The sequence below is a fragment of the Falco naumanni genome, chromosome 2 (genome assembly GCF_017639655.2).
Source record: "Falco naumanni isolate bFalNau1 chromosome 2, bFalNau1.pat, whole genome shotgun sequence".
Lineage (NCBI taxonomy): Eukaryota > Metazoa > Chordata > Aves > Falconiformes > Falconidae > Falco > Falco naumanni.
In genome coordinates, this window is record NC_054055.1 from 73,157,830 (window position 1) to 73,183,806 (window position 25,977).

At 37.6% G+C, this 25,977-nt stretch overlaps 1 protein-coding gene across 2 annotated transcripts in view; it reads right to left on the minus strand.

The window, feature by feature from the left end:
• The window catches only part of OCA2 (OCA2 melanosomal transmembrane protein), a 177,555-nt gene that overhangs the window by 44,493 nt on the left and 107,085 nt on the right, over positions 1 to 25,977 (minus strand). The window contains exons 19-21 of one of the 2 annotated variants that reach the window (XM_040585076.1): positions 24,645 to 24,704; positions 23,989 to 24,093; positions 12,647 to 12,740 (exon numbers count right to left, since the gene is read on the minus strand). In XM_040585076.1, coding sequence (XP_040441010.1) covers positions 12,647 to 12,740; positions 23,989 to 24,093; positions 24,645 to 24,704 — 259 coding nt within the window. Of the gene's footprint in view, positions 1 to 12,646; positions 12,741 to 23,988; positions 24,094 to 24,644; positions 24,705 to 25,977 lie in introns of those variants that run through there. The other variant, XR_005826557.1, reaches the window with a different exon arrangement.

Sequence of the window (25,977 nt, forward strand, 5' to 3'; positions counted from 1 at the left end):
ATGAGTCATAAGAAATGCTGTATACTTGACTTCCACAAAACAGATGTCTTCAGCAAATGTTTCTGATCTAAGGCATAACTTAGGAAGTGACAGTGACTCCTATATTCTGTTCCTTAACTGAAATTTTGAACAAAAGAGGTAACAATCTAGGAGACTTTTTAATATATATATTATGGCATGTCATTTATTTTGCCTTATATCACTACATTAACAATCCATTATTCTAAGCACAAGTCTTTCTTTGCTCCTATCGGCATATAGTTACTCTTTTCATTTTGGCCCTGTTAAACGTCACTGCTCAGTGGAGACTCTTCTAGTCTGACTTTGAGAGAAACAGATCAGAAGGCAATCAATGCTCTAGTTAATTGTTTAGACTTAGTAAAGTCAGGTCACCCAGATAACAGTTTACCAAAGAACAGGCAGGTCAGAAAAGTAGAAGGATTATTCCCCTAAGGATTTACACATGGTACCCATATGGCCTTGTGCACCTGGAAGTGCACACAAGATGAGTAGGCTTCTAAAAATATTCTTCAAAAAATAATAGAACACTCTTAAATTCAAATAAAATTAAGTGAGTTCAGAAGTAAGGAAAAGGAGAGAAAAGATGTGATGTGGAGGGGACATTGGAGGAAGGAAGATCTTCCTCTTCTAATAAAATAAAGGGTAGGAGAAAGAGCTTGATTGAGATAATTTTGATCCCAGTTTGGATTCAAAGCTGTGCCAGTGTCAGTGGATACTGAGATACTGGTCATTCTAGGGACAGAGCAACTACTGTGATAAACAACTAAACCCCAAAAAGTCACTCAGGACTTTTTTTTTTTTTTTTTAAGTTGATCTAATGAAATCCAAAGCTTTCTAAGAAAAAGCCCTTGCGTGGCCTATATTTTTCTAATCGAGTCTGAAGAGGAAGCATGATTCTTATTTGTCCCAGGATGGTCAGTTTTTATCAACACAAAATAGGCTGTAAACTGAAATTTTCATGCTGGAGTAGACATCTGAACATGAATGTCTGTTGTCTCAGGTGAATGGCCTAAACAACACTTAATAAGACCAGAAGACTTGAGTTTGTTTTCTCATCAGCAGCCTCAAACAGCTCTTGGGCTGATCCCACTATGGAACAAGAAAGCAGCTGAAATCTTACAGACAATGTGAGATGAGGGAAGCATCCCCTCCCATTCCCTGCCATCCCAAACTGACATTTTTTTTTTTCATATATTTCATTGTCTCTCTTTTTTTCGTTATTCCTATTCTTTTTCTGCTCTGAGCTATGCTAAGTGAGCTGCATCCTTCTTGCCCTGTTAAGGTTTTGGTATTGCAAAGGAGTTGGAGCTGGGTGCACAGGTCCTCTCTGTCTAGGAGGAGCTCTGCTGATATTAGCTGAACTGCACATCACTAGAAGGGTATATCCCTACAGATCATAAAAGCATTGTGGAGCATTCTCATGAGACACCAAGAGCTATTTGTGACCTAGGCTTCTTATCACACACACTGTGTATCACACAGTGGATCATGTACATGCTTCAGGTGTGGAGAGAAAAGATAACTAAACTCACAAGAAGACCAGAAACCTTTAAAAAATAGCATCTAGCACTGGTCATTAGAAACTGCACAGCTCGTTTCCCTTGCCCTCTCTTGGCCTCAAAGCATATTTTAGTTACTTTAATGCATGTTTAAAGATATGAAATGGAACTTGGAACATCAGCGTTCCTAGTAGGCTCTGGCATGAGGTAGCCAAGACACAAAGCATGTGGCTTAATGCTAAAACAGACCAAATGAATACAGCTCATGTTATTACAGAAGTCAGGCAGGAACACTTGGTAAATTTTTGATTCCAAAACTAATCAGTAGTGTACAACCTCCAAATATTTCATAAGAGGTTTCTGCTTTATGTGTAGCACATCAGATATCACCGTCAGAATAATATTACTGTAGACAAGGAATATAGCTCTGACTTCAAATTAAAGAAACAGGACTGAAACGGCAATTGTCCCATGGCTGTGACTAGTTGAGATCTCCAAACAGCACATGCTGTCCTATGCTGTACATGGGCTATAGTAATGCCTTCACATAATGAAGTATTACAGAATGCTTCGGCAGTGAATTGATTTCCCCAAGTAGATTTCACTTGAAAAGAAATTGTCACCTTAAATGTTATCTGAAAGGAGCAGCATTCCTTTTTCATTTGTTCAGAATGTGTGTGCGGTTTAATTAAGTACTGGCTCAGCAGGCTTCAAATAGCTACACTGAAATTAACAGCAGAGGCAAACTTTTGTTTCTCCTCCCAGGAACATGTCTCCACAGCAGACATTTAATTCAGTAGTGAAACAGCAACACTGCAACCTCTGAATCATGGAAAACCCAAGACTAAGCTAATGTACATGGAAACCTACACACATTAAATTAATTCCAATTGATATAATGAACAATAAGTATTTTGTAGGATTTCACCCAATCTTGACTTCATCTTCACATCATCTTCAATCTTAAGAATAATTAAGCTTATAAATCATAGCAGACACTCTTGCTTGTTTGTATGCTCAAAAAGTAATAACACAATGGTGAACTATATAAAATAATAACGTTGCAATAACCAATCTGTTTTGATGACTCCTAATATAACTCTTTTTGATAACTGCTACTGTAACTCATCCTTTATCACAAGGCAGATGGTTATTAAGAAACTGGATTAATTACAATGAATTTAGTATTATATTTCTAATATCAGTAGTGTGTGATATGTATGAGGTAAGCCATACATTTTATCCTGCATATTTATTCTGTCTTTTATTCTTGGCAGACTATGTGCATTATTGTCAATACTACCTACGCTTAATAAATCATAAGCACAAAATCAGGAAAGACCTTTTTCACAATGCAAAAAGAAATTCTCATTTTGAGGTGTGATCATCGAAAGATACAGACATGTCACTTAAAGAGCTGCTGCTGCCTAGGCTACAGAAAAGAAAATGCCAGAGGAATCCTCATGGATCATACTCTTTTTCCATGGACCTGTCCTAGCTTTACACAATCAATGGAAGCACAGTAGAAGGTCTTCCTTCTACTGCTTCTGTCCAGAAAAGGTGACACAAAAGTATTTTTCTGATATTTCTCAAGGCAAATTACTTTGAATGTCTTTAGAGAATGTGAAATCAACTCAAAGTATAAGAAAGTATTAAAAGTTTTAGTTAAGAATAAATCTACCAAGAAAGATTCAAAACCAAAACCTACAGATCAAAATGTGTCTTTGCATCTCCAGCTAACTTAGAGGTACAAGCAGGCAGATGCTGACAAGCCTGATTTGATACCTGCAGTAGCTACCAGCCCTGCTTCTTCCAGCCTTCTAGTTCCATTTGTAGCTATGTCTCAACCCAGTGTTCAGCTGTTACCCTCTGCCACATTGCTCCTGCAGAGACTGCAAAACTCAAACTCAGAACCTGCACACTACGTGTAATGCACCTCCCTTGGCCCAGATAGCCTCTCCCTCGGTAAAAGTGTTTGCCCAGGTGACTAGCCTGCAATGCACTGAAAATCAGTGTTGGGAGAACCGATTAAGCTTATTAAAGGAAGGGGCTAGAAAACTGGGGTAGAATCGTAACAAGAAAAGGGAGAGAGTTTGTATCGATAACATGTTCCCTCTCACTTTAAGCCTCATTCTCAGTTGTTGATTTTCACTTGTCAGCAGCACATCTATTATATCTAAATAGCATTAGTTCTCAGGAGTCCCTTTGGTATTGCCCCCTCAAGAGCAAGCCTAACCCTTGAGTTTGTTGCATTAATATGTTTGCCAGGAGAACCACCTCAGACTGCCTGGCAGGATTAGTGTTTATTACTCAAAGCACTGAGAAATCAAAGGGAAGGGATTATCACTAATAAAGCTATTTGGCCTAGCATGAGCAGCCTTCATAAACAGTAACTTTCCCAAACATAAAGGACGTAGCACCTTGTGCAATAGCAAACTTAAAAGTGGATTGCTTACAGAAAGGTCTTGCTTTGTTGTGAGCATTACAGACCACTTTCCCCTCCATGTGTTCTGATGGTGGATGGGGATCCACAGTCTAACCAACAGACTTTCTGCATTTTCTCTTCCCTGTGGCTAGCTAATGCAGAAGAAATAAAAGACTACCCTGTTTTCATGTCAGCATAAGCCCTGAAAACATCTTTTCCCTTGGCCTGGGACAAACACCTGTGACAGGCCAAGTTTTACCAGGGCACAGCTGTTTGCACTGCTTTGTCCCAGGCAAGGGTTCTCACTCTAGAACCAAGAGTTTGCTACGGAGTCATGAATAATCTTAGAATGAGGATTCCCAGCCCTGCTTTTTGCTGTAATCAAACCACCTCATTACACTGTCAAAGCAAAACTTGCTGAAGGGATCCAGCCCCTTGCTTTCCATCCATTTTCAAAAGAAAACTGTGCAGACTCCCATAGGCTTTACATCATTAAATAGAGGCAGGTTGACACGTGTGGCTTCCTTTCCATAGCATATTCTATTTCTCTACTTAAATCACAAACTGAGCAAATGAAACCAAACCAGCTGCAGAAGCAAACACTGAACAATTATGGATTTTATAAGCCTTACAGGAGACAGCCTTCATAGCTTTCAGAAATTTTCTGTTTCACACAAAACTAATCCAGATTTGCTTCATTAAACAAAGCCATTTATATTCATCTGTTAAATGCCAACAATTCTTGGGTACCTTTTAATATTTTATATGTGTAAAAATTAACAAGCCTTGGATAATCAAACTTTGCAGTCAATAAAGAGCTACAGAATCAAAGCCAATTAAACTATTAATAGTCCTTAAATAACAAGGAACCTCAATCATAGGCAGTACAGGGCTGAAGGCATGCATGAACTCATTCAACACTGTTATGTGTTAGAGATTGCAGACTTATGGTATCAACACTTTTTAATTTACTGATTTGAAAACATTTTGAATAGGATGTATTTGCACAAATGCATACACCTTTAATCAGGTGAACTTTATCATTTTTTATCACCCCTACTATACCATCAGCAGGACAGTTACTGTATTTCACTAGTCAATATTTATTGGTCCCCTTTTGCTATGAGAGTAAAAGGTGAAAGTTAAATTTGTCACTTTTCTACCAGAAGTGTGAAATAAATAAGGCAGGTTGTTGAATGTCCTGCACTTGTTACTTTAATGACATAAAGAAATCCATAAGCTTCTTTCAAATTCAGACATCTGCAAAAAAGACATAAAACCTGAGGTGATCGCTAAAGTCTCCTCTCTCCTCAAAGTCAATTTACCCAATACAAGGGTAAAATAAACTAGTATAACAAGGGATAGTGTCAGCAGTGTACTCTGACATGCCATTCCCTCGTGTCCTGAAACACATATTGAAGTAGATTCCATTTAAAGCTTTCAATGCTGCACAGAAATCCCAGTTTGCACATTTTTTTATCTCTGATTTTTAGATTCAGAGGATAAAACTATGTCAGCCTAATTTCACAGTTTCTCCACATGTGGCACTATTAGGGACGAAATACTGAGAAATAGTTTCATGTTTAGAAACCTGGCATAAAAGTACATTACTCAACTTCTATAATATCTTAATTGGAAGCTGAGCAGACCAAGAAAACACCATTAAAAAAAAAAGCGTCCATTAAGTTATTTTAGAATATCCAGCTGCTTTAAATTCAGATTCTGACTTTAATCAAACTGACTTTCAATTGGAGCCTACTTGTTATGTTTTTCTATGGTTCAAGTGTCTTTTAAAAACAGTTTCACAGCTCCTGCTAGTGTCCTTCTTTGGTTTAGGTGTGCTAACTGCAGGTGTACTAGAAATATTTATTAATAGATGTATAAATTACATCTAGGGCACAATTATAACTTTCTTTAGTGTCATACAGAGTGTCAGATTCATCAATATAAATCAATATGAATATTGAAGACTGAAGGTTTTTTCCTCCTCTCTGCTGCAGCACTCAAGGTGCAGAAAAGGGGTTATTGTCTGGAAACTGCAGAGGAAGGAAAGTAGATAGTCCAGTATTATCTTCTGCACTTAAGTGTTTTGAAACTTGCTATAGCTTCCCTGTCTTGTTCTGTCTGACAGTCTGGCTTCTACCTTTTAACTACCTTCTAACCTGCTGACAACTATGCAGAGTCTGTATTCTTGTATTGCAGCAACTCACCAATACAACATAATGAGTTTGTATATTCTATATAATTCTGAAAACAGACGTGGTGAAGGCTTCTAGAAGAAACCTTCTGTAATTTATGATAAACAAATGCACAAAGCAAGTAAATAGTATTAAACAAAACTCCACATATGTTTTGTAGGAGTCTCCAATGTCATCGCTGATCATTATCCTATCTCTAATTTGCAGAATTTTATAGCATGCTGTTATTTCATCCAGATTGAAAACCATTGATACAAGCATTTCAAATTCATCAGTAATGCAAGCATTATAATCCAGTGATCTTGATGTTTGGTCTAAATTTCTTTTCTAAATCAATGTAAAATAGAACAGAATTCTACCTATTACACATAGCTCTTTTCCTTTTCATTTAAAAATCAAAGATTTACCATGCAAAATGTAAATCCTCATCAATACAGCTGAAACAGCATCCATTACTTCATATTTCCCCCTTAATAACACACGTACAGCTATATATGCATGTCTGCTAAAGTAACTCTTTCCAAGCTTAGAAAAATGTCCTTGCTGAGGAAAGTCGACCATGTTCAATATGGTTGATTTTTCCATATTAACTCAATATCTTAAAGCCAAGCAGGCCTGTGATACTGCCTTAATACAGACAAAAGGACATCTGTCAAATGTACACACTGTTTTAGCTGGGTTTACATTTTACATTCACAACTTTCTTCTGTGTATCTTCAATGCCACAGAGGACTTATCTCCGGTAGTCTTATCTGCGGGGACTCTAGTAATGAGCCTGGCTCTGACACCAAGGACTTGACAGCGCTGCTGGGCTTGAAGCAGTCATACTGAAAAAGCATGAAGATGGCACACTGTTTGAATGTCATGAAAGAGCCAAGGAAAACAGCAGCTGGATTTCTATAGAAGGTTAAAGATTCTGACTGTTCCAGAAATCAGGAAGAGGACAGTCTGGGCACTCAAATACTAATAGAGATAAAAGATTCCTTGTGCTTATATCTGATGATGCTGTTCTTCATGCTACAAAAAAAAAACACTTCCATTTAACACCTGAATAAGCTCTTCATTAAGAACAAGCATGGAGTACTGCCATTTAATGGACAGCAATCACGGTTTAAGTCCATGGCACTCATTTCCATCATTGCAAACATCATACAAACACTGCAAAGCATACTCAGAAAGTAAATTAGACATTAAAGACATACAAAATACCGACTGTATTTTGCTTGTAGATCTGTACAATTTAGAGGCATAATACTGCTAAAGACTCCATTGAGGTCTTTAAAGAAAAACTGTGAGACATTTTCTAAATTTCCTTATTTGTTTTGCCTGCCTTTCAAGGTCAGGAGCAGCAACATCCTTTTCCTTTTCAAAGATCTCAAGTCACTCTCATTCCCTACAATACTACCCTTTGATTTGGATTATGAGTTTTATATCCATAGAAAATGATACTTATCTAAATCAGGGCTGGCTCACCCACAAGACACAAAACTGAGCCCCAGGATTTCTCATCATTAAAAGACTTCTGTAGAAACAATACAGACTTTCAATATCAGTTTCCTGGTTAAAATCAAGCTGAAGTAGGTATATTCTCTCCACTAAAATTTTTTTCTACTGTTTCAGTTACACATTGTATACAAGAATTAAGTTCAAAACCAAAGCTAAATAGTGCTGCTCTTAGATAAATGCTATATTTTTACACCATACATCCAGTACTTGATAGACTTTTTGAATCTTTCAAATTGAAAAGTGTTATACAAACTTGATCTGTTGTAACTATAAAAGAAATTAAAAGGATTTAGAGTTGAACTTTTAAAATAATATTAATTATTATATATTTTTAATATATTTTAAGTTTTATTGAAGACTATCACTTTTCCTTCGTATTGAAATGAATGATGGTTGGTTTAGAAATATAAACAATATTTCTGGGTTTATACCTTCAGTGTATCTGAAGCTTTACAACTAGTTTAGGATTTTATTGAGCAGAAAGAGCAGGAATAATAAATCAATGATACTCCACTGTGCAAGGCACCACCTGTGTCAAGGGACCTAAGGAAGGGTGCCAAGAGACAGAATAGCTGTAGCACTGCACCATGGAGAGAAATTCCACTGTTCAGCGACACTGTGGGCTGCACTGCTTTAATAGCTGCAATTAGCACATTGTCCTGCAGATAATGGATTTTATTCACACCTGGGTTTTGACCCTGTAAGGTTAGAAGAAAAGTGCCAGCAGCCCCCCCTCTTTACTTGAAGTAGAGCCTACAACTGAGATTGTGTGGCCAGAATAACACAGCTGCAGGCATCCTAGAGATTGCTTTTTTCCACAGAATTGTGACAATGATGACTTTCAGGTGTCATCCTCCAAAAGAAAATACAGGGAAGAAAAGCAGTGCAAAACTATACACTGTAGAAAATATCCCCTTCGGACCACAGTAATAGTCACTGCAGCAGAGAAATACTTTTTGCACTTTTCTGCGCTAGCAACTGAGAACTCAGAAGGTAAGGACTTTCAGATATGAATTCAATCTTTTTTTTCTTGCTTTTGTCAAAAACATACTTTTTATAAATCATGAAAAAAAGAAACAGATAAAAAACAAATAAATGCCAGCTCTTTAAATGTCAAATGTACAAAAGCCCTTCAAAGCTTTTAACTATAACTGAAAAGCTCAGTAAAGAACCTAGTTCTACACAACTCAACAGTCTTAACAGGTGGATTTCTGACTGTGCACTTACTCAAATTGAGTTGAATTCATATTTCATGTTATTTTAAAACTCATGAGTCAATAGAAGTTGTGCAATTAAAGCACCTTTTGTTCTGAAATTGCTGTAGCTAGCAATCTTCATTTGTCCCCTACAATTTCAGAGCAGCATTCCCTAGACACAATTGGAAGGTCTACATACAGCTTAGTCTCAAGAGTTACCATAATTCCATCATGTACTAGAATAGGAAGCATTAATGAATAAAGCATTATTCAATGTCCTCTCGTGCAAAAGAAATACAGATGCAGATTTATCAGAACACCACAGAAAACAAGTGAAGTTACATCCTCGTTTATTTCCTTTAGTTCCTTTTAAATTTCCTGCTTGCTTTCCCTTCATGGTCAAAACGTAATTGAAATACTGGCAGATAGTACATAAAAAACCCCATAAGCAATAACATTTTTCTAACTACTTAGTTAGCCTGACTACTAATGCTCAAACAGATGTGAACTAATAGGGTCGTTCAGCATTCAGAAGAGTTGACAAACCAAAAGGCCCAAAGCCCCTAATTCATTTGACCTGTCTCTGGGCGCCCCTCTCAGCTACTGCCGTTCTGTGCGTAAGGGGCTCCGATGTGCTCTGCAGACAGCATCTGCCAATTTCAGAGGATCAATAAACATCTGCCTCCTGGACATGTCAGTACCCCCATCACCAAAAAGGGAGGCTGGGGCAGCCAGACTTCTAACCTACAACTTAAGTTTTTAAAGAGAGCTGGGACAAATATAAACATAGATTTCCAAAACCAGATCCTCTGAAAACATATGTTTCTTTTTTAACCATGTAAGATTGACATGACCTAAGCAGGAAAACATCTGCCAGAAAAGAACTGGCAAACTCCAAGGAAGACCCAAAGATTTCAAAATTGTGACCATCTCACCAGGAACTGCCCAAGGTCATCACTGCCCTTGGCTTCCTTGATTAAGAGACAGGATTTTTATCTCTTCTCACCTTCAGAGACCCATTTTACAAAGCAAGGAGCATCTATGCAATATTCAGTTAATCCTTATCTGAGCCTAATGCCATGAAAGACACAAATTTAATAGCAGCAACTCTTTGGGGAGACACTGCTGAAGATGGCAACAAGTTTGCAGTTATACTGGCAAAGGTGTCTTCATGTTGCTTGAGACTGACCCAACCCTTTTTTCATTTCCAGGACAACAGCTAAAGCAACAAAGGAAAATTACTGTCTATTCTCATCCTATCATCTTCCAAACCCGTAGCTGCCTGTGCACTTCGTGACAGTAGAAAAAAGTAATTGCACCCACTGGAAAATTTTCGGGACAAAATGTTGCACACCATTTTCCAAGGCAGGCACAAATGCTGATGCTCCCTTCACAGACACATAAGCATACAGCAGTGTTTATCCTGAATCCCGCTGATGCTCCCTTCACAGACACATAAGCATACAGCAGTGTTTATCCTGAATCCCAGAAATGCTATCAAATAACCAGAACTGAAGCTCTGCATTATGTAGTGAACAACTAACCCTAAAATATGATGATAAAATTTATTATTTCATCAGACTTTTCTATAAAATGTCTTGTTTGCCAAGTTCCTATGGTTGCATAAGCAGTGATAAGATCCCATCTTTTGCCTCAAGCACCAGGCAGTAATGATATAACTGTCATCTATTCCTTCCACAAAGGGATTAGTCTACCTTGAGGATTCCTTCACGCCACTTCAGTGCTGATAAGACTTCTCTTTTGGAAATAATTTTTAAAGACCATCAACACTTTCTTTAAAAAAAAAAAAAAAAAAAAAAAAGAAAAAACCCTTTTCCCCCATTGTTGGGGGCTACAAGATCTTTTAAAGCAAAAGCTTTCCCCCACTTTTCATTCTCTAACAATAAGCTTCTGTCCCTTAGCTTTTTGTTTTGATACGGGAAAGTGAAATGCACGTTAATTTTCAGGCTGTGAGGCCTTTGCCAGTATAACTCAGCATATTCTCAGCTTTATCTGAGTAGAACAGTCTGGAGAGTTTAAGCTTTTGCTAATAAAGATAATGATCTAACTTTTTATCCAAATATTTGTATGGAGCCTATCTGAATACCTGGGCACTTCCTATGAATCTCTAGTGTCTTTAATCCAAATAATTCCCATGGTACTGTTTATATTTTTACTTTTATCTCATATTACATAGACACAGAAGTGTCTGTTAAAATCCCAGCAACCCTTCAACAAATCATATTAAAGAAATTTGGGTGAGGATGATAACTGATACTTTAAGAAAAACAGCTGAGTCTTGTAAAGGCTCCCAGGTTGGTGAAGTGTCTCCACTCAGAATACAGCAGCGTAATCTGGCCAACTTTATATCCTTGTTGGTTGTTTTTTTTTTTAATCTGAAAGTTTAATGAAATCAGAGTACGTCTGGTGATTAGCAAATTGTGAAGAAAGATTATATTTTTATGAAAAACATCTATAAAAAGATAGGCTGATTATTCAAATCACTGGTTTTAAAGAGGAACAAATTAAAGTCACAATATAATGATGAGTAATGATGAGTACAAAAAGGTAATCCTCAAATGACTAAGTGTTGTTTGGTATAAATTGTCCTGCCTTTGCAACATGCTTTTAAAATTCAATCTGTAAATTACTTCATTATAATCTTTGTCAGGTATTTAGGCCACTTGTACTTGCAATCACTTAGCTAAATAAACAAGCCAGAACTTGTATTGAACACAAAACTCGTTTTAGCTTCAGTCTCTGTAAAGTCAGGGAAACTATTTTGAGGGGCACAGAGCAGAGGAAGGGGTGGATTGATGTCAGAAAACCATTTATCCATCTTAATTTTATCTAACCTAACTACCTAAGTATTTAGGAATCAAAACACAGCCCAATACAATGTAACTAGCATTAAAATTCTCGGTAGTAAAAAAAAAAATACTAACTTTATTTCTCATTCAAAACTCACACATTTTAATTGTACTTAGTACACTTGCTATTTGGAAACTTGTTGGAACATCTTCATAAGCCATTTTCAGAATGTAAAAAAAATAATAATAATTGGGTATAAACATTAATTTTAACACTACGAGACAGTTATTCTTCTTTACTGTTAAAATAGAAAGGAACGCATGGGCCCACTATACATACATGGTTCATTTTCAATTAAAAAAAAAAAAAAAAGTAATGAAACCATCTGCTTGCTATTTGCTAATGCACTGGCAATACAAGAATTCCCGGTTAACACCACGATGGGTATTAGGACAATGGCTATTAGCTTTCATTATTAAACGTACATTTCCCAAAGACTTCAAAAAGATTTTTCTTAATGTGAGGAGTGCTAAATACGTTAGCAAATGGATACTCAAACCATTTCTGTAAGCCAGCCACAAAACCTCCCAGTGACTTCAGCAGACTTTGAATCAAGCCTTCAGATCCCAGCTATTACACATTTTCCCCATCTTTTCAATGAGCAATGATGGGTGTCTATTCTGAAAGCTAAATGTTTCTCTGTATTTTCTCTCACAAAAGATCAGAACCCTATAAGCACCATCTGGACTGCTTCTTTGTGTGTCTGTACTTTATGCAGATATGGTTGTCAAACACAGACTGCAAAAATCCTATTGTAGCAGCAGACAGTGAGTGGGATCTTTACCCAAGAATCCTTTGAAGTCAAAAGGAGCTGGATCAGGCCCTCCTTATGCTTTGCATAATAAAATCATTGAAGCTATTGTGCCAGTTTATACGTGCCATAATTGCGTAGTTATTACCTTATGTTGGTTTTCTCACATAAACTCTTACCTCCAAGGCACGCCCCCATGGCCAATGAGAAGATTAATGGTTTCACAGGCAAGTTAACATCAGGATCTTTACTCAGATTGAGAAGCACAGGAATCTGTGGTTTAAGAAGAAAAGAGAGAGGTTCAGGAGACATTATCTAACCATCAGCACAATATTATTAAAATTCATTGAAATAAACAACTTAAAACACCAGCAAGTCTAAAGAATAACTGTTTTGCTTGTTTGTTGTTTTTTAATTATTAACTTTGCATCATATTCTTGATTTGTACTCACTTTTCACCACTGACTGTGCTAGTCCTACAAGCCAAAGAGAAGGTATTGGCAACGTTAGGCGAAGCCTGACACAGATATCGCTAGCAAAACTGAGGCCCCTCTTAAGGTTATGAGTGCTTTCCATTAGATCCTTCAAATTCAACAGGGAACTGACAGTGACTATAAATCAATTCCCCCTCCACTTCTTGAAACCTAAAGGACAGAGCTGTATCCCCTCTTGCTGGAGGCAGCTGTAAGAGATGCCCAGACCTTCACAATCAAGATGGCTGTAAATCATGTATCAGTAACTAAAAAACTCCTGAATGCTTACTATAATTAAAAATGTCCGATCTGTTAGGGAAAAAGCTGAGAAAGATCAATGTGGCTGGTTTCTGAATTCATTATTTTACTTTTTATTCTAACATTGTATTTACCAGAAAATATAAATTTAATTCACTGGGAAATACTTGCAAGTTTTATGAATTTAATTTAACCACTTTAGCAAATAAAGTAAACCCCCTGAAAAGTTTGTAGGGAGACATAATAGACTTCATTAGGCAAATAGTATACAGCCCAAAAATACAGCAGGGAGGCTTTCTGGTAGCACCAGTTCTCAGTCAGTAACACCCTTCAAAGCTAAACAACTGTCACCTTAGTTGCAAAAAACTGGTTTGAGTTCAACTGAATTGTGTAACCACTTGGTTTGCAAGAAAGATGTAATTAGTACCTGTAGAGTGAAGTTTGTTAGCAAAGGTAGAGGTGATAAGGCTAAATAACATGTACAGATGTTTATGGGACCAAAAGGGAGAGAGAAAGAATACGCAAACATGGAACAGCAAGAGATCAAACAGGAAGGGATTTGTGGAAATAACTGTGATATGCCTTAAAATTAATCCTTTCTCAGAGTCCAGGATTTTCAGTGGTGACTAGATTTATGACTTTTAATCCTCCAGTTTGTCATTTGAATGTATTCCACAGATCCCCCTCAAGGGTTATGATCTCAGAGATGGAACAGCTCCCTCTTGAAAAATATTTTCATTTTGATGGCTGAGTGATGCTCACCTTTACTGACTGTGTGTGTTCTCTTGGTATAGAGCAATATATAGGCTTTATGAAGAATACAACAGTTTCCCCATCCCTCCTGCCAGTGGTATTAATCATGCCTCTCAAATCCTCTAACTGATTAACTAGATAAGTCAATATCTAAACAATTATTCTTAAATTCAACATTGCCTGAAGATGTCTATTTCTACTTTAAGGCCCAAAGAAGGGTCAGCATGCCCAACATCTTGTCTGTTTTTCCCATGAAACAGTCATAAAAGATTTTATTTTTCCCCACAGAATTTATTTCTCTCAAACCATCACTGCTAGAACATATGCAATTCAAACTGCAGTTATATTTATTTAAAAACAATGTTGTGTTTCAACATAAACCAAAATTTAAACACAAATACTGAAATCACAGGATAAGCCATTTTGCTCAATCTAAATAAAGCATTTTTTCCTACTAGATAACTTGGACCAGAGGACTAAGCCCAATTATTTAGTTCCTCAGAATTATTTGCAAGCATCCTGACGTACTACAGTTAACTCACTTGCTGCAGGACACAATCCTGAACCATGCAGACTAGCAACACCTCTTAAAATTAGACTTCTTGTGTGTGACCTGCCCAGTGCAGAGAAGGCAGTTAGGCAGAGGAGGTTAAAATTATAATCCTATTTCATTGCTCTTGAGGTCAGTCCTAAAGCTGTTGCCAGTCAGCTCCCAAGTGCAGAGCAAGTAATGACATTTTCACACCTCACTGTTGAGAACCATGCAGAAAGCAGAGCCCTGGAGCCTGTGAAGGACAGGGGGAGCAAGAAGCAAAACAGAAATCCCAGACAGAAAGTCCATGAGATAATTCTCTGCTTGGTATTTGCAGCTACACACGCATAATAGTGCCATCAGAAAATTTGGTTCTCTGTTTAGTGAAGGAGCTCAGGATCAAGAGCTCTCAGTGTCCTCTAAGTCTCTATTGACTAAAGACACAGAAACCCTCTAAAAGAAAGTCACTGAACAAAGGTTTCAACTCACTGTGTCTTCTTTTAAACACAAAGATAAATTGCAATGCATCAAGAGAAGGTGCAACTGTGTAATGTGCTTGAATCTCCATTTCTTTTTTTGAAAATCCATCAGGTTTGGGACCCAAAATATACAGTTGACCACATTGGTTTTATTGTTCTCTCCTTGACATCACATTGTTTTTCTTCCACTTAGAAATACCGTGAATTCTTTTTTAAAAGGTTTCATAATAATTAATCATCTATGTTAGAATTATCATCAATGATGTCATGCTCCTAAGTCCATTAACAGGCAATAGGGCTAGATCAAGAATCTCTGCTCTCATAGATGTCTGTTTTTCTGTTTCATAGATGTTTCAAAACATTGAAACAAGCCTTAGCAATACATATTTGTTTACACTTAAATTTGAATGTTTCCTCTATTTAAAGGAATTAATCTCTACTAAAGAATATTGGTTATAAGTCACAATGGAAGTTCTATGGATCTCTGACACGTGCTTGAAGTTAGATTTAATGTGTATATATCCTTTTTATTTTTAACAAGGTGTGCTGCACCATAAGTTTCAGTTTTTAATAACTTGAATAACCAGATAAAAGATGAATGCAAAACATTCAGTTAAATTTCTAGTGTTTCAGACAGAAATATTTAGTTGATCCATAATGTACAGTAATTTTTTTGCAAACATGCATTATGCTGTCCAAAAGTCACTGGTGTCTAATTCTTTTGACCTAAAAGTAGGCATAATGCAAACAGATTGTTCTATATTCCATCCCAACAACTTTCCTGGTTAAAAAAAAAAAAAAAGAAAAAAAAAAGAAAAAAAGAAATCTGATCATCAGCAAGAACTCTTGAAGAGATGTTGCAAAGTAATTAAAGCCAATGGACATTTCTTAGTGCTTGAGCATTTGTATTTTAATATATGTATTTTAAATACATAAGGATCATGCACAGTCAGTTACAAAGGAGCCTGCCTCTCTGTTTTCCCCCAAAATCACCTTTTTGTCACGTGTAATTTTCTTTCATGTGAGTATGTGTTGGGCAACATTTTTGCGCTATCAATATCTCAAACCTTAGCTCCATCTACTGTTATGATTAACATGAGTGATAAAAACAGAAATACAAAATATAAAAGGGTTAGAAGGAAAATTTTCACTGTAGTTTTCAATGTTTTTGAAAAACTGGGTTGGTTCTACTTCTCTTTCTGATTCAACCTGATGCTACTTACAATAGCATCAAAAGCACTCCAAGCTAGGATACTTTGCAAACTGGGGTATAACTGGCTGTGATACATACTGTACAAATATCTTGTCATATTGATTTAACTTGTTTGGATTTAGATTTTTTCATAGTTCTATGAAGCTCTGCCCCTCAACAGAGAATAAAGTAAAAGTTAAAGCCTATGAAGCCTCATGTTTCCTTCATTATTCCCTCTTTGGATTATGTAAACAGGACCTTTATCAATATTAGGGGAGAAATAATGTCTTACCAGGTAAATAGCTTTTATTTCTTTTATCCTTTATTTCAAGTCTCACCAGGATAAATCTCTGTTTGACCAGTTTCGTTAAAAATTGCTGATTTTGCTGGAAAGTTTGAGATTGAAGCACCCAACATTGCTGCTTGATTGGCAGGATTTAGATAGAATGAGTGATGTAGCTCTATAAAGCAAAGCCAAATCCCTCTCACCCACTCATTGTAGGGCTATCTGCCTCTAGGTATTAAAACAGAAAAATGCAATGCAACTGTAAGAAATAATGATTGTACCTGGGAAAAGGAGAGTGTCCCCAAAGACTTGATACAGAAATGAAATAGCCATTAATCTTTATTCTATATAGGGTGTTATGTGTAAAATATATATAGGATGTAAGATGATGCAAAAAGAACAATGCCAGTGTCTACACATATTGGCACATTTGTCTATATTAACTATCCTAAACAAAAGCAACCCTTGTGAAGAAAATGTTTGTTTGTACCATATACTGTTGAAGTACGTATAACATGCTACAAATATAAAAATACCAAAAATGTAATTTTTAATATTTTCAACTTTTGCAGCGTTTTTATTCTTAAATCAGTACTGCAAGCTTTTAAAAATTGAATGGGATTTTATTACTGTTATAAATTATCCACCTTCCCTAAAGAATATAATCTATTAACAGTTAATAATATTAGAAATTCAGACTCAAAAAATATGATTCTCTAGGACAGTATATTTCTTATACCTCTCAGCTCTCTAACATTCTGAAAATTTAAGCCAGATGAAGCAATCAAAGAGAAAGGAAGCTAAATGTTTATGCTCAATGTTTACTTTAAATGAAGGTTTTGAAAAAAAAAGAAATCTGAGCGATTTTAGACCAGAATTATATGCACCAAATACTACTAAGCAACATTTCATAAAGTACTGTAGTTTCCTCATAACAATCCTTGCATTTACATTGTGGTATGCAGTCCTTTTTTGTTAAAAGAAACTGGTGCTGTTTGCACATCTCAATTCTGTTGTCTACTTGACAGAGGGGGTCTATTTGACACTTCTCAAGCCTTGTTCATTCCGGTCCTGTTTGTACAAAAGTGGAATGAAGAGTCTTGAACATTTTGCTTTCACGTTTACTTTGGTACATAGATTTCTTTCTTTGTAAGCAAAATGATGATCAAAGAGTTAACATTTTCACACCTTGCTGTCACAGCCTCTTTTCCAAGACTCCAAATTGCCAAAGAACAAGTTGAATCAAGACCTTTATCCTGTTCACTTATTTTTATAACAAAACCTTCTCATGGGCATGTCATTCCACTGTCAAGGAGATGAAGAAGGAAGACCTTTTCTGAACCTATTAAGATCTCCTTTTGGAATACAAAGAGAAATGATGATTTAGCTTTACCAGCTGGACCCTGGATATGCAGAGAGGAGACCAAAGAGGAGGAGCGCTGGTCCTGCTCTATCAGTAAGCATCTCCTCCTGGGATAGCAGGAGACTCATAAGAGAGTGAGTCTCTCAGCTGCTTCTGCTTTCCAAAGGTAACACTTGTACAAGTAATCACAGATCTGCATTGTGTAAGAAGAGTATCTTAGACAAGTTTATCCTATTCCTGTGCAGCACAGTAAGGTCATATTGCCCATTTTGTCTATTTGTGTAAAATGACAATGAAACAGCGATCCACATCTTTACTTTAGGGATTCAGTGCTGCTTTACACCATGGGATTTCACAGCACACATTTTGCTAAGAACTGCATGTAGTAAAGATGTCTTCTGTGAAAATTGTAGAGATTGTGCATTAATAGGAAACAATTTGTAGCTTCCCAAATTGTTGATGATTGGTCTGTCTCTGCAGACAGCTATGGCCCAGTCTTAAACTTTTATCAAGCACTGACATGCAGGACATTGTAGAAAACTCTGGTAGGGAGAAGACAAAGAAGATCTAAAAATAAAACTGGCACTGAGAACATGAGATACATATGAAACATTCAGTACTGCAAATAAGAAGCCTCTGATAGATTTACAGGCAATAAATAGTGGGTCAAAAATCATCTTGTTTCTAAGAAAGACCTGCCGGAGACTAAGTCACCTTGCTAGTAAGGTAGTTAATGGAAATTGTTGGTTACTTTATATTGAGGAAATAGTGTTTAAACTCAGCTAAAATGGCTATACTACAGCTATATTTTTATTCTGGTAATAAAAGAAAAATATAAACAGATGCTTCCAGCATATAGTCAATAAAACATGTCAATAAACTAAACAGCTTGAATGCATCGTTGGTGAGTTTGCTGATGACAGCAGACTGGGAGGTGCTGTCAAGTCTCTCAAGGGACAAGAGGACTTGCAGAAGCTTCTAGATAGATTGGACTATTGGGCTACAATTAATGGGATGAAACTTAATAACTCAAAATGCTGCATTCTGGATCTAGAATGGAGTAACGCCAGGCACAAGAATAAACTGGGAGAGGGGTGGCTGGAGAGCAGCCCTGCCAAGAGGGATCTGGGGGTGCTGGTCGGCAGCAGGCTCAATGCAGGTCAGCAGTGGCCCTGGCAGCCACCAGGGCAGCCCGCACCCTGGGGTGCCCCGAACACGGCACAACCAGCCGGCCAGGAGAGGTGATGGTACCGCGGTGTTCAGCCTTGGTGCGGCCTCACCTGGAGCGCTGTGGGCGGTTCTGGGCCCCACGAGTTAAGAAGGATGTGAAGGTCCTTGAATGTGTCCAGAGGAGGGAAAGAAAGCTGGTGAAAGGGCTGGAAGGCATGTCCTGTGAGGAGTGGCTAGGGACTCTGGGCTGGTCTAGTCTGGAGAGAAGGTGGCTGAGGCTTTTTGCTCTCTACAGCTTCCTGAGGAGGGGACGTGGAGAAAGGTGCTGAGCTCTTCTCCCTGGGATCCAGACACAGAACGCCTGGGAATGGCTCAAAGCTGTGCCAGGGGACGTTCCAAGTGGATGTTAGGAAGAATATCTTTACCAAGAGGGCGGTCAAACACAGGAACAGGCTTCCTGGAGAGGTGGTCGATGCCCCAAGCCTGTCAGTGTTTAAGAGGCATTTGGACAATGCCCTCAATGATGTGTTTAACTTTTGGTCAGCCCTGAAGTGGTCAGGCAGTTGGACTAAGTGATTGTTGTAGGCTGCTTCTAAGTGAAATACTCTATAATGCTTAAATATTTTGCTATGGTACATTTTTTAAATATTAACAAGAAATTATTCATTTTCCTATCACTTGCAGACAGCTATCACAATTGCCAGGCATGCTTATGCAATGAAGTGCGATACACTCTCTCATATGAACACCTATTAAATTAGGGAGCTGGATCTTCACTCTTCAATGCTTAATGAGAAGGGGAAAGTCCTGGGATTACATTTTATCAAGCAGGTTCCAATTCCCTCATCTTGTTTTGGGGCAGTTCATTATCTCTGCATTCAGGACAAATTATATGAAACAAGCAATTGGAAGATACTCTGCAGGCTGTTTTGTCTTTGTGCAGCTCCAATGCTTTATTTTAGTTTAACAAACAGAATTTCACCAAGACAGAAACAATAAAAGTAATCTACCTATGATGAGTTAAATGCCCTCAGAAACTCATTCCGCTGTTTCATATATTCAATTACCTTTCTACAGTATCCTCTGTACCATAAAATACTTGCTGTGTTCTGAGCTTTTTGAAGAGATTTCAGTTTAGCAACTTCTGTACATGAATTCCATACAGTACTGACATTTTTGATGGTAGGGTTATACCAGATTTACTCTTGTCTAGAGCAATGAAGAATTTGACCAACAACTGTGTTGCACTGGAAAGGTATTTTCAGAGTAAGGTGCTTCAAGTAATAAACTAATCTGATTTTTGTGATTTCAGAATTTTTTAGTAAGAGAGAACTCTTCTCCATGATGCTGATGCTGAAGGCTGCTGGAAAACATCAATTTTTTTTTTCAAAATATTTAAACACATGAATATTTTGCACCTTAAAATACTTTCACCTTAAACTAACTGAAAATATTTAGGTTTTGTTCTTAATACTGCAGATAATGTGTTTATGTTTTAGGATAAACAAGAATCCTAATTTGTCTACATAGATACTTAGAAATAACTGAAAATGCTTAGATTTTTCTCCTAGGAAATAATGTTCTCCTAGGAAATAATTTTCCTTATCTGTTTTCATTACTTCAATTCATAAAACAGTTTATATTCCTAGAATTATTAATAATGCTGGCTCAGATGTATTCATATTTTAATTACCTTTTAAAACTATTGGTCTACAGCTTCCACTTTTCACATCCTGTTAAGGTAAGGATCGGTCAGTTTTAAATTTTAATGCTATCCAATCTGAAACTTAAAATGGACAAGCCAACTTTATCCAAACACAGATAAAGTGAAATTTTTAGTTGCAAAATCCATTAAAAAGGCATTCTTTTTCATTTTTATTTTTTTCTATAGACAAAGCAAATCATTATGAATCTGATTGTCCCACTAGTACAAAGAAGCTGAAATGAAAACTTGGACAACCATCCTTCAACTTGATTTTTTTAAGGAAACACAATATCATGGTTACAGAGCTATCTGCAAGTTTTCCTCTTTTTCTTTGCTCCAGCTGTGTGCCTTATAAGCCAAACCTCATGCTGTAGTGGAATTCCCTGTTCCTTCCATTTCTTAGGCAGGTCCTGGGTCAAAATACATATCAATTGTATTGGCTACTTCTACATATGCAAGTAACATGGTGTGATAGGACCTTGAAAGCATTGGAGATGAGTCTTTTTTTATCTATGCTGGCTCCAGCCCAGGGGGGGCAGTCACCTCATACTGGAGACCCTTACTTCTGCCCACTCTCATGCCATTTCTGAGTTACTACACTGAGTGTGTGTAGCCCACCCCACCCCTCCGCGCCAAGTCTGGCCAGCACACACTGCATAGTGATGTAGGGGATGAATGAAAGACCTTTTCTAGCAACACAGAGGCAGTGCTGGGGACATCCCATGAATGAACTGATGACTGTCTTCTTGAGCCTGCCCACCCCTGAAGGAACAGAGCAGTATGATTTTCTAGATACCCTTGCCATCACAGTAGTTTTGCCCACAGTCATCTGGGGGCTCACAACCAGAAATGCTTGGGCTAATGGTACTGTCTCATCTCTGGAATATGGGACAAAAATCATGGTATACTCACCTTTTAAATGCAGAAGAGACACTATTGATGTCCTTGACTGTGAGCTGCCACCAAGCTTTTCATCATCTCTGCATAGTATTTCAGGAATCCCTATCCATGTACAAGTCAAAGTGCTGTGAGACTGGTTTCCCCTAACTCCTACTGGTTAGTGGCTAACTGCCTTGGGGTGAGCAAATCCTCTATTGGCAGAGGTCTGACACCATCCTCCAAACACTCTTTTCTCAGTCAGATCTATGAAACCATCCAGATTTTTTGTATCACTGGATTCAGAAAATGGGAAGAACTTGATGGGACCCACATCCCTACCCAGTACATGGTCCATCAAGGCTATGACTACAAAAAACACAAGAGAGACTGCCCCATTGTCATGCAGACATTTGTTCACCACTGAAGGAGATTTATGGAGCCCTGAAGGGACTCAATATATCTGTCTTCCATTACTATGAGCACAGGCTCAGCTGTGAAGCTGGAACCTTTTGCCAGAAAAGGACAGTATCATTCATGGCTACATCATAACAGATGCCCCATACTCCTGTATCATTAGGGCATATGAAACCAAACTCATATATGGAAGCATGTCAGTATGATCCTCTGCTTCTGAGTACACAGCTGTGGTTGACCTCCAAGCTTTTGCTCCCACTGGGTAACTGTATGAATGTGTGAGTGAACTATGTGGCTGAATAAATGAATTTGCTGTATGGATGGTTATCTGTTATTAATAATTACAATTTGATTCTGTAAATACCAAGTCAATAAATAAAAGGAGATCTATACACGTTGCACTCACACACATACTCAGTCCCCAGTAAGTGAAAAATCATTCTACAAAAGATCTGTGTTCAATATATGCAATATTCCTCATTGGAAGTTTATAGCTTTGACATATATAGTGATAAATAGCCTTCCAAAACCAAATATTGCTTGTTTGAACAGTAGGAACCAAGCTCCAAAGAAAAATAATTTTGAATGAAAGTTTATACAACCTTACATAAGAACCTGGGACTTAGTTCCTTAGGAATTTTCTGTAGGTTTCTAATGTAGAATGACAAAGATCAAAGTGCAAGTTCATTCACTGAGCTAGATGATGCAAGGTCTTGACTTTAGTCTGCCACATAACAATTAATATCTTAACACCTCAGCTAATGACTGCTTTTGCAGAGGTGAGAATACACCTGCATTTTTCTTTCTTCCTGCCTCCACACTCTGCCTATTTTAAAAGAAAAAAAAAAAAAAAATTGCAGCAGTCTCTTAGGTTCAGCCCAGAGCAGAATGAAAAAGATATGTATTTTACATGTCTAAAACGTTGGCAAGGATCCTTTCCTGTCCATCTGTATTTCTCTTCCTCAAAGATACAAAAGAACTGGTCTTCAGGCATCCCAAAGGATTCCTGCATTTCAGTCCCATTTCCCAAAACATACTTTTGTAAAAGAAGGTTTGTTTCAAAACCTGTAAAAGCCCCTTTGGTTGATGTGCATGCAAGTCCTTTTCAGTATTACATCAAGCTAGTTTTCATAGACTAGCTGGATATGAGGCAAATGGTCCTCAAGTGTTTGCTGGGAGGTGACTCATCCTGAACCAATCTCTCCTTCCATGTTTATTGCACTCTGTTGTTCTTACATCAATATAATTCCACAATGAACACCATGTCAATCAAACCAATTAACATATGATAGAGCAGTCACAAATCTGTCCAATCTGTCACATGTCCTGTAAGAAGTGTCTTAAACCTTGACACAGGCTAAGGGTGGACATGACCATCCAATAACAATGGAAGAAAAAAGGCACAGAAAAATTATATTTAGCTAAGAACAAGCTGTAACAATGAATCATTCCTACAGAATAATGAAGGGATTATTGCACTTTAAACAGAGAACTTGATTGAATAAACCTATCTGAGCATGCATTGATTTGTTATAATTTGCTGCTTTTCTAATATTCAAACTCAGCTGCTGATAAACATTTGTTACGCTTAACATTATTTGCTGGTTTTTAAACTAATTACATAAGTAAGGCAGCAATAAATGGTTCAGGTGTTAACAAAGCATTAGTGTAACTACACAGCATGTAGAGGGAAAACATTGATAGCAGCAGATGGATAGTGACAGTTTCCTTCAAAAAGAGAATTTTACTCTTCAGCTATGGATGTGGATGTAAGACAGAAAGTGTAAAAATGCAGCCAAACCAGTGTCTCTAGTTCCACAGCTAACTGTGGCTGCTAGCACCAATGGCCAGCTAGATGCCTAAACATCATGAATAAGCTTGCAATACTGATTTCATCTCAGGGGATAAACTAAACTACAACAAAGCAGAGATCAAAAAAAACCCAAATCGCAATCAGCAAGCTCAGCTGCCTTGCCAGCACCAGGAGGAGGACGTGCAAGTGCTGCACAGACCCTACCATTGTAGCCGTGAAGGGGATATTGTCAATCACAGAGGAGGCCAAAGCAGACACCCAGAGCACTAAAACGATGGCCACTGCCAAGCGCTGGTCCTCAGGAACCACCTGGAATTGAGAGAGATCAAATTAAAATTTTGATGAGATCAGTGTTGTTCTGTCCTCCCCCGTGGCATAATTGCACAATCTTCACAGATTTAATTTATCAGTATTTATTATTCCTTTAGGCTCTGAGATAGGAAAACATCTTAAAGAAAACAGCCTAACATTTAATAACACAATTATTGTTCTTTTTCCAAGAAAGTTTGAACAAATAGAAATATAAAGACTGATATTTCTAATATTCAGATTTCATGCAAGAAATATATCGTGCAACTATGAATTTTCACATTTCACTGTTTATGCTTTTTACATCTTTGTATTTTTGGGGTTTTTTAGACTACAGAAAAGGCTTCCCTTTTGCATTTGTGGCTATGTTTATTCTGGGTGTGGACAGATACCTACATATTAAAGATAACCCATGACAAAGTATGACACACTTTCTTGATATTGCTGATGCAGGCATGCAGTCATTAATACTAAATCAAAATGAAAGTCTTATATTCATTATTCTACTGGAGTAAAACTATTTTCCTTACCTGTAAATATTTTAAGCATACCTTTATTAACAAAGCTGTCTGCTCTCCTATATAGTCTATTAAGTGCAGATGAGCCAAAGCCTAAAAGAAAAAGACATGGCAGAAATTGGTAGCTGTATTTGCAGAAGTGGGTTGGTTGTACAGGAGTGACTGGTAGGCTGAGGTTTAAAATGGCATTCTTCAGTGGATACGTGTTTTCTGAATACCTGAACACAACTGTTGTCTATTAAACCAACTTCCCCCAAAACACAATATAGATAAAGTATATCATGTGTTTAAAAAGTTGGATGGAAACAGTCTTGTGCTCAGTCTCAGATGAAGAAATAGGAAAACAGAATATGTGTTTCTGTTAAACAGCTTTCTCAGACCCATAAAAAACTAACAGTACCCATCTGCTAAAATCAGACCAAACATCTTGGGTGAATGGAAGCTGGCATAGAGGCAGCAGCACCTGAAAGGCAGGAAAACTAGCTCTCCAATGCCCAAGTCAGGCACCTGAACTGAGGAGGCAAGCCCGGTAAGCACTGGACCCAGGAACAGCCTGGACCAGTGCTCTGTCCTCCCTGTGAGAGCCATTCCATTTGTACAGGATACTTAGATAGCATCCCATACAACTGTGGTTACTACCATGGATGAAAAGACATAGGAAAACTCCAGCCTAGTGGTGATGGCTCTGATCTCTCCTTGGGCAGACAGAACACAAGCTGAGCTTCACACCCCAGAAGAATGATTTCCTCAAACCACAAGGTAAAGGCATGATTTTAACTCCTGAGGGCTAGCCTTTAATTCACTTTGGTTTTGCTTTCTTCTCTTACAAGCGTCCAGAACAAAGTACTGTTTTCAGGTTGAATAAGATATATCTGTTTTGTGACTTCAATTTTGGGGGGCAGAAAATCACATCATTTTTGGCTCAGCCTGGACCAAGCTGGTTGGCATTCTTTCTTTTTTTTTTTCTGCCATGACAAAGAATCATTCAGCTGTGATGCCTCACTTACTGACTCCATTCCCACACAGAGCTGCAGAAGTATAACCCACACACCTGGCAGTCAGGCAGAGCCTTTCCAAGACATCAATGAGAAAAAAACCATTGAACTCACACACTGCCAAATTCCATGACAGAGATGGACAAAGATCCTAATAGGCACCAATGGTGTGTTGCAACACACGGTAATGTCAGAGTGACAAAGAGGCTGTCATTCAGACCAGCTATTCCTGTACCTGCAGCTCATTCAGGCAGCAGCTGAACGTTAGTGGTTTGGGTATCACCACATATTAAATTTGGCCCAGAAACTATATTTCCTTTTAACAATGTATTGCACAAGAAAAGGTATATCTATATTTAATGACAAGGCAA